Source organism: Homalodisca vitripennis, chromosome 2, assembly GCF_021130785.1.
Source record: "Homalodisca vitripennis isolate AUS2020 chromosome 2, UT_GWSS_2.1, whole genome shotgun sequence".
NCBI lineage: Eukaryota > Metazoa > Arthropoda > Insecta > Hemiptera > Cicadellidae > Homalodisca > Homalodisca vitripennis.
Window position 1 is genome coordinate 102,892,082 of NC_060208.1, and position 13,920 is coordinate 102,906,001.

The following is a 13,920-nucleotide window of genomic DNA, read 5'->3' on the forward strand; positions in this document are numbered from 1 at the left end:
CAGCAGGGGAGGATGAGATCTCATCAAAATTGATCAAACAGTGCAAACACGAAATAATCACCCCACTGACTCACATCATTAATAAATCACTTTCACAAGGAATATTTCCAAATGAACTAAAACTCGCAAAAATCTATCCGAAATTCAAATGTGGAGCAACAAATGAAGCCACCAGCTACAGGCCAATTTCCCTAATCTCTACTTTTTCTAAAATACTGGAGCGAGTAATACTAAATAGACTACTGGGCCACCTCAAGCAGCACGATCTTCTCACCCCTAGACAACACGGTTTTATAAAAGACAGATCAACTTCAACAGCAATAGCACAACTAATTGAAGAAATCATCGACAATCTGAAAAAAGGACAAATTGCAACAAGCATATTTTTAGATTTTAGTAAAGTGTTTGACTGCCTTGATCATGAACTCATACTGAAAAAGTTACACTCTCTTGGAGTCATTTACAAGGAACTTGACTGGTTTAAGAGCTACTTGAGCAACAGGGAACAAGTAGTAGAACTTACTTACTTGGAGAAAAACACTGTGACGCAAGTAAAATCTAAGCCACTACCAGTAAGCAGAGGAGTACTTCAAGGCTCCGTGCTTGGACCCGTCTTGTACATTCTCCTAACAAATGACTTCCCAAATTATCTCCAAAACCACTGTGAAATTGTAATGTATGCTGACGACACAGCTTTGATTTTAGCAAATAAGAACAAAGCTCAGCTAGATATAGACTCCTTTGTTGCATATAATGTGGCTAAGCAATACTGCCACCTCAATGATTTAGTCTTAAATGACTCAAAGACCCAACAGCTAGTCTTTACACCTAACCCAAACCAATATGACGGGCTCCCAGAAATAACTACAATTAAATCAGGAAAGTACCTTGGTCTAACTGTTGATCAAAACCTCTCATGGGAACCTCACATCAATCAACTCTGTCACAAACTTAATAGTAGCCTGTATGCAGTGAGAAGAATAAAACAAATCAGTAGCCCTCAAGTAGCTTTGACAGCATACCTTTCCCTATTTGAATGTCATCTTAGATATGGACTGATAGCCTGGGGAGGTACAACAATTGGAAATCTTAAAAGGGTGCTCGTTATACAAAAAAGGGCTGTCAGGACTCTAAGTGGATTAGGACCAATGGACTCATGCCGAGCAGCTTTCAGACATCTAGGAATACTGACGATCATAGGACTCTATATCCTGGAGACGATCTTATTTGCCACAAAAACAGGGCACGCAAGAACTGGCGACATCCACCCCTACAACACCAGACATAGAAACAACTTCCTCCTTGACCCTCATCATCTGACTCTGTTCGAGAAAAAACCATCGTATAAAGGAGCCATGTTCTTTAACAATCTACCTGACTACCTAAGAAAGCTTCCAGAGAAGAACTTCAAGACCTCCTTAAGAAGCTGGCTGCTGGAGCATCCATACTACAGTTTCCAGGAGTTCCTTCAGTGGAGGACAAGCGCTTTGTAATTTACATACACTGACTCATACACTGATTGTGACATAAACACTGACCTTTGTTCTATTCTCTAAGAATATGTTCAATAAAGATATATTCTATTCTATTCTACTAAATGCCATTATTTCAATACTGTATTTCCATGACGGAGATCACCATTAAACTAAGACAAGATGCAAACAAATTCGTCCTACCATCTGCTGGATGGATGTTTTGCTGTGTGAGGTGGTATCCTGTGTTCATCCAAGACATAAAATCCATCCATCGGATGGTTGGACGTTCAGTTTGATATGGCCTTTAGAAATTCAGTTTCTTTGACAGTTTAATAAATTTCATTATATTTTAAGTCATTTAGTCCAAAATTCTAGGTTGGATCCAAGACAGGTTATAATTTTATAGCCATAAACATTTTTTATAAAATGAAATACATTTTTTAAATAAAACTGTATTATTAAAAATCAAATTAATAATAAAAAATAATTTTAATTTTAATCCTATATTCAATCTATACAAATATTGAAGACTTTGATTAAAGATAATAAAATAATTTTTGATTTTAAATAGCATAATAATGTACATATCATTGTTTCTGAAAAAATACGCTAGGATTATTCCATTTCTATCAACCAATGAAAAAATAATTTTGGACCTTGACCTCTTAGATTTTGATGATTTTTTCTATGGAAGTTCTACCTACAAAGACTAGTCAAAATTCAGAATTTTACATTTTTCACCTATTGGTATTTAAGTGACAGGCTTTTAAAAATCTACAAAGACAGTTTTTGGCTACGTCTCAGTATTTTTAAGTCGTATCTAAAAAGCTAGTAAAGCTCAAATTTGCCCCATTCTCTGACATAATTATATTTTGAAATAATAAGAAAAAGTTACACTATAACAGTATGTGAAGCTGAGTACCCGTCCGCAGATAAACCGAGAAACTTACCTTCTTCCTTTTAACGAAAATATTGATATTTGGACCAAAAAAGAACTTGTTTTTTTTAGTATTATAAAAATGCTTCTATAACATTTTAAAAATACTTGCTTGCTCGTCTTGGTGAATCATAGGCATTTTTAGGAACACAAAAGCTTAATTCATTTATACCATTCTCAGAAAACACAATTATTGTCAAGCCTTATTATTTTAGCTAGGATGAGGCATCTCTTGAATATATAATGTTGGTGTACCAAGTAACGCCAACTGGTTTGGAATATATCACTTCTGGTTTTGTGACAGTAGCATATGAACATTCTGGGATGATGTAGCCATTGAAACAAAAAATAAAATGTATAGAGTTAATATTTTACACCCACGAGATGTATTAGAGGCACCTGGAAACACTTGTAATTAATTAATGTGAAGGGTCCAATAAATTTAATTTTATAGTTTGCCATAAGATAAAGTCAATTGCAATAAAAGCTTGAAAAGTTCAAGGTTAGCACTTTATTTAAACATTTAGTATTGACATTTAGTGAAGATATACATAAAAGTGTTTTCCTACGTCAATTTAGAATTATTAACTAAATTAGATCTAAAACATTGACTGCCTGACGGAGTTAAGTTCACATCTGATTTTAGAACACCTTGTTTAATGTTACATGTTGCAGAAAACCTTAACATAGTTACCAAAATATTTTTTTTTAATAAGAACCATTTATGTCACATACAAAGTTTTGCATATACAAGGGTGAGGCAGACCATCTAGCCAGGACGTATAGCGGCTGAACCGAGAAACCATTTCATTTTCCCTAAAACCCTTATATTTGTTTTTTTTTTAATGGCTGCAATATTGTTTCAAATAGTTCAAACTATTGTCGAGAGCTAGCAGCACAATGCAGAGCCAATAAAACCCTCCAAACTAATCTCATACATGAGCGAAATATAACATAGAACACCAGCTGTGCAGTTCACATGTTTCGTCCGCTAGTGGAACCACAGCAGAACGGGCAGTGCCCATGTTTCGTCCAGAAAGGGTTGAAGATTTTATGAAATCCAAATTTTTATTAAAGATTACCAAAGAACTCCCTTTTTTTAATGTGCTACAGTTGTTACTTTTTAGCATTAATTTTTACATAAATTTCAAACTTGTACAACCTAACATATTAAAATATCAAGGTATGACTTTCATTGCATTTAACAATTAGTAATAAAGCGGTTTGGTCAGGCTTACAATGATGTCTCATACTATAGTAATAACAATCACGCAAGTATGAATTTTCAAATGGAAGATGGTGTAAACAACAAATTTAAATTCAAAACAATAGTATTCAAGAGGGTATTTAGTGTTTAGCAATTTTGTTAATATTAATAATTGATTGAATTTTTTGAGATGTTATGAAAACCTTAGATTGTTTGAAATCCCTTTCTTGAAAGTTTATTCCATAGAATCATGTCAGTTTTCCTGGAAAAGCGGTTGTTTGACCAATAGATTAAATGTGAATATTCTTAATGCCTTGTGGTCTCGAAAAATTTTGATTTTGCCAATATTTTTATTTTTAGAACAAATTTTGGATGCTTTAAGTCACTAAAATATCTCTAAAAGTGCATTACATGATATACCAGTTATTTTAATGTGAACAGCCTGCTTTATAGCAAATTACTAGAAATCCTACATTTTACTAAAGTAACTATTTTTTAAATAGATGTTAATAAACATTCTACAGACTTCAAATTTGGTACAAAGGTTTCTCTTGGTACAAATAAGAACTGAAAGATTTTGAGCTGAAAATGTTAAAGGGCAGTCTCTCTGTGCAATAATTCTTTTGATATGTTCTGTAAGATCCTTTGAAACTTTGTTATATAATTTATATACACTTAAAATATGTTGGATTGAGATTGATATTTGGTTGATGCATCTTGTAGATATTTGTAAAATTATTTGGATTTCACATGCTTCAAATTGCATCTGAGTTTGGAAAGGTGTTGTTTTTCTTGTAATTTTATCCTTATGTAATAATTTTTCTTATCTTTTTTAGTTTTAAAGTGTTTTGAGCGCCACTGCTGTGTGTCAAAAAACGTGAGGGTAACCTCCACACAGCAATGCTAAGGAGGTATCTATCCTAGCACATAGTTGCACTTTTATCCCATTGTTGTAACATTAACATTATTTTTAATTTTGTTTAAATAGTTTATTTTTTTGTTATTAAGTGGATTGAGTATAAAGCTGTGTGTTATGGAATAAAATTTCTTTCTTCTTTCCTTTACAATGTTTATGCTTATTTGTAGACAGTTTTATAAATAATAATAGTAGTTAATTGTAACTCTGCACGAAATTTATAGGTTTTGCATCTTTAAGAGTACTTCTGGTTCAGTTAGCCTTGTTACCATCGTCAAATTCTGGCTATCTTATGTTTTAGGACATTTCCTAAGGTAGATGAGTACTAACCTAATCACTGAAATCTAAAAACTGCTTGAAAACTAATAGTTACATCTTAGATAACATTTAAAATCACACGATTAAAATGTAAACAAATTGAAAATAGTGGTTAAATTATTTAAACAAAAAGATGTGCTGTCACAAAACAATGTTTACACAGAACAGTTGATTACATTTGACAGGCTCTTTCAATTAATACTTCATAACTTTAGAGACAAGATAGGATTTTAACTACTTTTGAGACCAGTGGGGTGTGGCACAAGGGATTTTCTAAATAAGAACAGGTCTATATTCATCAGTAAAATCGGTTTAATAGTTTTTGTGTGAAAGCAATTAATTGCAAGATAACTAATTTAGGTATGATAACAGTGTTTAAATGTGTTGTAAAGGTTAGACGGTATTGTTTCTTATATCTGCACTGCTAGCAGTTACTCGCTTCTTTGCACACAATTTAGTAGGTGTTGCACGTGTATGAGCATTGCTGGTTCGAGTGAATTATATTTCCGACACCAATTTTGAGTTTTCCTTGTTGCCACAATCAAGAAAATACATAAAAAAGTTTATATTTATGGCCATTCTAATTTACTTTGTTAGATAGTAGCATTGTCTTTTGGATCTAATACTTAATATTTTATGAAAATATACAGCTAACAGTACATTAAAAATGACACTAGGCGTTTGTTTCTTTATAAACTAAAAAATATTGTTAATATTTTAGAAACATTTAGAGCTGGAATTAGTACATTCGTTCAAAAGCACAGTCCAGCGAACTTTCATCTTGCATAGTTCTTGTTGACTCCTTCAAAGAGAGTCTTTGGTGTCAAATTCTGACCAACTTATGTTTTTAGGCATTTTGTAAGATAGATGAGTCCTTACCTAATCTCTGAAATATAAAATGGCGTTAAAAATATTTGTACTCAGTATGAATGTAATTAAATTGAAAATAATAAACAATGTTTACACAAATCAGTTGATTACATTAGAAATGCTCTTTTAAATATTTTACAACTTTAGAGAACAGGGTAGGATTTTATCTCTACTATAAAGACTAGTCTGGCGTAGCCCAGAGGGATTTTCGAAATAAGAATAGGCCAATGTTCAGGGGCCTTAAGAATGTCCATGTCAAATTTAAGTGTAATCTTTTGAATAGTTTATGCGTTAAAAGAAAACAAACAAACAAAGGCACTTTCGAATTTGTAATATTATTAAGATTAGGATTTGTAGTTACAGCTTTGAGTAATTGAAACAAAAATAAAATCATCTGTTGGGACAGTTCTAATATGTAAGGTATGACAAAAATCAAGTTATTTTAAAAAACACAATAATTTAAGTAACATTTAATACATAATTAAAATTACTTCATGATGGTCATTACTCTTTATATTTATAAATAGAATCATGGAGGATTTTAAATTTTTGGTAGACTGAGGTGTCTTGTGAACTACAATAAAATTATAAAAAGACACGTACTACATGTATTATACCTTATTATAAAGTGGTCTAACCCTCAAGCTTTAAGTTCAACCAGACATTTATTTGGAAAACAAATATACATCATAACCTTTAAATAGTGTATGTGTGTGTGTGTGTTGCAGTTTATAATGTACAGGCGCTTTGAAAATTTGTATCTTTTAACTTCTAAATTTAATTTGCAACTGCCTAAATTTTAAAATCTAAACCATTCTTGAATCTACCAAGTTCAGTGACATACCCATACACACAAGAAATATATATATATATATATATATATATATATATATATATATATATATATATATATATATATGGATTAAGATTGGAGAACAAAATAACAATATTTGTATTCATTTTTGAACGTTTATTCTTTAAAGGCCAACATCATGTATAAAGAAATGCATTAGAACTATTCTATTTAAACAACAGAATGTTACTACATTAATTAAACAACTGAGTATTTTCTTACTTAAATGTTGAAAATAAATAATAAAGAAAAATGAAAAATGATGTATAAAACACTAGATCAAAACAATTATTAGAGCTAACACAATATTAAAAAATAACCTATCTGTCTAAAACCTAACATATCTAAAATATGTTTATGGTACCCCAGAACCTTAAGTTACAAATCACAATTGGACATTACAACTAAAGTACGACAACTGACCAATGAACCTCTTTGAATTGATGTTGATTGCTATTTTTGAGATTCGTTTGATGTCGTACTAATATGGTATTTACAATGGTCAAAAACATTTGTATTATGTTTTCTTCCACGAGTAAAACATCTCCAATGGTCGATTGACCTTCCAGAACCGCTCATTGACCTGCCGTAGAGTTTGGTTTCCATTGAGAGTAACATGTTGGCCTGGAGTCGGTGCCACATAGATACAAAAATTGAGGCTCTGGTGGGGTAGTTCATTCCCGAGGTCCAATGCTAGTCTTGTTGCCAAATACTTGCTTAAGTGGTCCACTGTAGACAAACAATTAAGAACGAGTTATTAAAATTCCCTTGTGGACTGTGGTCAGGCCAATACACAGACAAAGTCAGTGTTTGTACTTATATATAATTATTCACTGCAATACAACACATTTAAAAGAATAATAAGTAATTGAAAACTGAAATACTATCTTAAGCTAAATCCAAAAATTACATATAAAAGAAATTAAAAATAAGGATCAGAGAGATCTTTTGCTTTTATACATTTTTATTATAGAAATATTTGATTTCAGACATTTCTCATATATTTTTAATAATTTTTCATTCGATTTCAGAGATTTTCATTATATTTCAAAGGTTTTTGGTGATATTATCGAATTATAGAGTAATTCAACACAACAATTTTATAATATCAATCGTTTCGTATTAAATGGGACTTAAACAAGAGTTGAATGAAGTTGATGATTTAACATTTAAAGAGTATAAGAAATTAAACTGATTTAAAAGAAAATAAGAAATATAAATTGTGAATTTGGAGAAAACTAAAGATAAATATGGATCATTGCAGAACTGGAAGATTCCAAAGTTCATTTGCCAAATAGATTTCTAAAAGTTCTAGATGATAAGAAAATTAAAGAAATGAATAAAAATGATCAATTACACTTAAAGTTACTGGAAAGAAAACTATTCAAGATAAAGAATGCGCCATAATTAACTTCGTAGAATAACCATTTTTCATTGATTATTCAAATTTTATATTAATATATTTTAAAGAGTTTTTATTCGATTTCAAAGATTTTTCATTAAAACAGCTTAAGAAATTAGAAGCAAACTTAAACAGTTTCATCAGCAAACCAAGATTTGGTTATTTCTTCATTGCATTTAACTTACTGTTTGATTTCTCAGATTCGTTTATGGTCCTTTGAACACTATTTTATACTCAATTCCGGTTTGCCTCCAAAAGTGCACTAGAATCCCCATATTCATATTTACTGACCCAACTTTCATAATAAGCATGAGTCTTTTTTTTAAATTTTGCATAGTTTGTTAAGTAAAATTTTACACTTAGATAATATTACTTTATTATGTAATATTCACTGTAGAAGATTATAGCCTATATGTGAAATTCAGTTTGGTTTTTATATGGAATTATAAGTATAAACTCATATTAAATATGTTGGTATATAAAATTCATTCAAACATCAACGTATAGGCCTGACTGCCATATATTCAACCAACTATCACAGTTTGCACTGATGGGGTTTACAATCAGACCTGGAGTATTTAATCATTACCTAGATGTGATATATAATACCAGAGGATGTTTTCATAATAAGCAGCGTAGGAGTAGCAATTTACAAGTGACTTGCTAATAACAATAGACCAGGTTGAATGTTTCAAGTTATATATTTCATGGTTTAGATATTTATAATCCATTGTTGATTTGATTGTTGTGGTGGCTGATTATTATACTGCGGCCTAAACGCCACTATGTGACCCATGGAATATTATTAACTGGTTAGTTGTAACTGAGATATTTTACGTCACAAATAGCCTATTATAACTGAAACAACCATGTGAATATAAGCTGCTGTAAATTTATATTACTATGATTTAGGCTAACTAGCTATAATCCCACATGTATGGCATTGTTTGGTTACATTATTTGTATTGGTTACTTATATTTTTATTATGAATAAATAATAACGTACGTTAGTATAACATGATTGTGAGTAATATGACCGTAAGTAAATGACAATTGGCTGATAATAAAATTAGACAGCTATTAGAAGACAAGACTGGTAAGTTAGTTTATCTATAGATATTGTTTTATAGTTTTAATTTTGTAAAATTTGATACATAGCCTAGCATAGGCCAACAAACAATAAGCCAAAATTTGTTTAGGATATATTAGTGATGTTCTACCTAGCAAGAATGTATAAATATGCAAGTAAATACTCACTATTTAAGTGTAAACTGTGTTTATTTTTTTTCTCAAGCAGTAACCAAAACAAACTAAAAAAATTTGTTGTAGTAATATATTTATGCTTGCTTTGTAATGCTCTTTAACATAAAAACACTACCATAAAGCTTCAATGAAAACCTATCATAATTTTATTTTTTTGTAGAATTAAAATATATCATTTTACTAAAGAAGTTAGTAAATTTATAGCTAACTTTGGATACTAACATCTGGATATTCGGACATGTGAAAAAACTATAAGAAAATGGATGTGCATGTAACTGTTGAGAAATACTAATGTCTAGATACGCCTATCAGGATGTTCTGAGTAATCTTTACTAAATATGTATAATTCTTTAAGTAATTGTTAAAGCTAGTTTTAGATAATTTTAGGTAATATGTGGATAAAGTAAACATCCCAACACACATGTATGATAAGATAGGCTACGTTAAATTATTTACCTGTGGCATTGGCTGTGGTCTTAATATATCGAACGGAATTGTCTTTTAGTGCTTTCATGAGTGTGTTGTCTGCACCCATTTCTATGGGATGTGGCATGAAAACAAGTTCAATTTCGTCAGAGGTTACCATATCTGAGGTCCCTTCACCTTCCGTTACAGAGTCTTGACCTCCAGATTCTGCAACACTTGAATTCTCTGATTCATTCTCAGATGTGACAATCGACTTAGGTCTCTTGGGAAATTTTGGTCCATTTGATTCTTCTTTGTGCATACTTGCAGTTGCAGAAGATTGTGATGTTTCATCCACATTTTGTTGTAGAGATGTCTTTGGTGTAGTACCTGCTTGAGGTTCCGATGGGTTTGGAGGCTGTGAATTGCTGTTTTCATTAGCAGATGTAACTACAGAATGTGACTGGCTATTATCAGCATCATTCCCAGCTGCCTTTTTAGATCTTTGTAGGCGATTTTGCGTTTGAAGTTTGATTCCTTCATTAATTGAATTCATCAGTGCTGCTTGACTATGACTCTTGTGTAGTTTTTCAAGGACTTTAACTTGATGAGCCTCATATTCATCTCTGCTGGGATATATTTTGGAAATTAATAAATCAAAGTTTGGGTCAGGTCTTAAAGATCTTTTCGACACAAGCTTTTTTCTACAAGTAGGGCATTCTTTATTACCTGACCTCAAGGCGGTAATTATACAATCTGAACAAAACCTATGCAAACACTCCTTGGTAGTCATAGTTTTCTTCAACATATCCAAACAAATAGGACACATTAATTCACTATGCAGAGACCTAGGTGAAACTGCTATTTCCGTATTATCAGTTATAGCATCTTGAGGTGTTCGATGGAGTTCGTATAGGGATAATTCCCAAGTTTTATTCAAACCTATCTGCTCGTTAGATGTCATGTTGACCGTCACTGAATTACACTTCAATGTTACCCTGCATTTATTAGACAAATAATCCAAACAACCTGAAATAAAACTTCAAGACACTTATTATATTGAACACATTTACATTATTTATTACACTGCAGTAGAAAACTTTTTTAACACACAAATGAAATACGTATTTTGGAAATAATAACACAGCACGACAACATCTACGTAACAAAAACAGAACAGAAATATAGAATGAATTATTGGTAAACGAAATCTCACTACCAACCAAAGGCCAAAAATGGAAGAAGTTAATGTGACCAATGTCAACTGCAAACATTTCCCTCAACGCAACAAAATTACCTGCGGATTGAGAAGGTTAAAAAAAAACACGTATTATTTCAAATGTATAAATTATAGTAAAACTAAATACTAGTATATTTGTGTATATATATATATATATATATATATATATATAGGCTATATAATTACAATAAACATTGAATCGCAAAAAGTACTTGCTCCGCCGGGAGTCGAACCCGGATCTCTCACTTGCCGGGTGAATGTGCTACCATATATATATATATGTATGTATGTATGTATCTCGGCCTAACTAAAACAATCCACGTATGGTGACTCCAAAAAACTCTATTTTGTGAATTTAATTGTTTTGCATCTGTTTAGGACCCCATTTGTTCTTTAATAGGTAATCCATAAACGGTTTAATACCTTGTAACACAACAAAATTTTAAAATTGAGAAAAAGGAAAAAACAAGCCACGTATACTTTAAGTGGGAAATCTTTTATGGCAAACCTAGTACTCCAAGCAGTGGCAGCCTGTTCACATGCTTGTAGCATAGCCAGTTATTGTCACTCGATTTCATTTGCGGTTTGTGCGATAAACGTTTTTGAAGATAAGAGTTCTTCAGTAATTGATATTTGAACATAATAAATTTGAGGATGGAAAAATTTACATTAAAATAATCATATAGAAAGAGCAAAGGAGTTCACGGTTTTGTTTAAAAACCGATATTGTAGAAATTAGGTTATTGTATATTACAAAGTTTAGTAAGTGTTAAATTGACAAAGTTTATTTGTTTGAAATGACTGTTATTTGACAAAGTTAAGTTTGTGTTCCAGTAGCTCTATTTTACTCTTTTGGAGTTACGGGTTTTTATTATTTGATTTCAGTGGGCTTGCGAGGTCTCCTTCCAAAGTTTCCTCTGGAGTTACTTATTTGGTTTGCATACTAAAAATATATAGTTTTAAAAACATTTCTCTGAGTTAAGAGATAATTAGAAACATTGTATTGAACACTAATTCCATGTTTTGCCCTTTTTCAGTTCGAAATTGGAGAACAAGAACTATAATGGAATCCAAGAACATTAAAAATAATAAAACTAGCTGAAAAACTAGAAGACAATAAAATAACAGACCCTAGTAGTCAGGAAGACCCCTATCTTTTTATATTAACGAAGTAGATTACTGTAGCGCGCTGTAGTGAAGGTACAAACATTTATTCCTATAGCAAATAATTTTGACTTTAATCAATTTTAATAAATAGAGTAACTCAACTACATCAGTATTTGTTTAGAAACTGAAACTACAGAAAATGATGACGTAATTACATAATTTAGTCATAGCCGGTACATTCCAAGTAGGTGGACAAGGTGTTTTTTTTTTACCTTTTGAAAATAATAAAGGTGATGAATTTGAAATAAACATAGTGATATAATGTTACTAAAGGATAAAATATATATATATATATTAAAAAAACTGCACTAACCATACGCATGTAACAGTAGAACCAATACACAGTTTTAAATAACGTAAATATTGCTACAGTTTAATATCAAAGAAAGAAACATAGCTTATCATTCACAAGATATTGAGGAAATACAAGAAGCAATTAAACCAATGAGTTTTCAAACTGAAAAGAAGAAAGAGGCATCAACTTAACGAGAACGTTAGGAATGTAAAAAACCAAGATTTTAGGAGAGCAGGGGAAAGAGTACATTGGGAGAAAATTGACAAATGGAAATGTTACGGAATATGTAAAAAAAGGTCTAAGAGACCAATGAGATATTAATTGTAAATGTAAAGGAAAACTTTCCGTTGTAAAAATGTATTCCCATTTAAAAGGAAAAATATTCAATTATTTTTGGAGTTGAGTTGGGATGAAAGAAAAATGTACATCAACAGAATTATGGATATAAATTTAACTCAGATAACTCGGGATGGAAGTAGTGAAATAACTTTCCGGCGAAAATTTTATTTATTTAAGTTTGAAATTCTAAAGTTAGGGTTTGTAAAAAGGTCTTACTAGCAACTTTACAAATAAGTGAATGGATTGTCAATAGATGCTTATAAGTGGAAAACAATAATTATGATTTGAGAGAAGACGACGGGCGACGAAACGTTTATGAAAGATACAAGTGAAAGAACTGAAAGTAAAAAGAAAACAAAGAAACCTACTACACAAAAGGAATATGGTGAATAATTAATTAATACAAACTATCATATGTTTACTTTACATGTAAATATTGCTATGTCAAAATTTATTTTACTCTTCTCTACGGTTTCAATAGTATTAATTTGTATAGTATAGTTTGAGATGATTAAAATATTTTATGCTGTTACTGTATTAACTGGGTTTTATTTTTCATTACAATTTAATCATCTCATTTAATTCAAATGTGAAATAGTATGTTTCCGGTTTTATTCTAGTTCTAATTTTCACGGATAACTTTTTAAACTTGTAAAATTTGATATTGACCCAAGTTCGTCCTCTTGCTCTAAGCTTTGGAAATAATGGCTAAGAACATTTGATACATTAGTGAATATAATCTTATAAAAGGAAGAAAGCATTACATCCGAGGATAAACTGAATCTCCTCATAAATCATGTTTCAAAAATAAACTGATTTGAATTCATATCTGAGTTCACAACATAGAGTCAGCAGTTGACATTCTGAATAGTATATTCATCAAACCTACAAATGAAATATTTTCAAGGTATCAGCTAACTCCGCGTAAGCAAATAGCAGGCGAGTCCATCAGTGAATACTTGTTGACTGAGTTGATTGCAAATTTTGGGCAGTTACTGCTGAAGATCACAAAAATAACTTTATTCGAGATGTTTTTCTAAGCGGACTTTTGTCTTCAAAAATTCGACAACAGCTCTTAGAAAATAGTACTTTCACTGTGAAACAAGGTCTTGCTACAGAAGCAGCTTCTAATATTGATGTTGTTGTAAATGCTACCACATCCATAAATGTTCTTCCTGAAAATCAAGAGTCATAGCTTTCGGCTGTCCTTTCTGCTAAATGCTACTTTTGTGA

At 31.1% G+C, this 13,920-nt stretch overlaps 1 protein-coding gene across 1 annotated transcript; it reads right to left on the minus strand.

Annotated features, from left to right (window-relative positions):
- Window positions 1-6,672: 6,672 nt before the first annotated feature.
- Window positions 6,673-10,876, minus strand: LOC124354493 (E3 ubiquitin-protein ligase RING1). The gene is made up of 2 exons (XM_046805000.1): window positions 9,698-10,876; window positions 6,673-7,305 (listed from the first exon to the last, which is right to left on the minus strand). Exons 1-2 carry the CDS (start codon window positions 10,608-10,610, stop codon window positions 7,094-7,096), a joined length of 1,125 nt encoding a protein of 374 aa, XP_046660956.1. The 5' UTR covers window positions 10,611-10,876; the 3' UTR covers window positions 6,673-7,093.
- Between the last annotated feature and the right edge of the window lie 3,044 nt (window positions 10,877-13,920).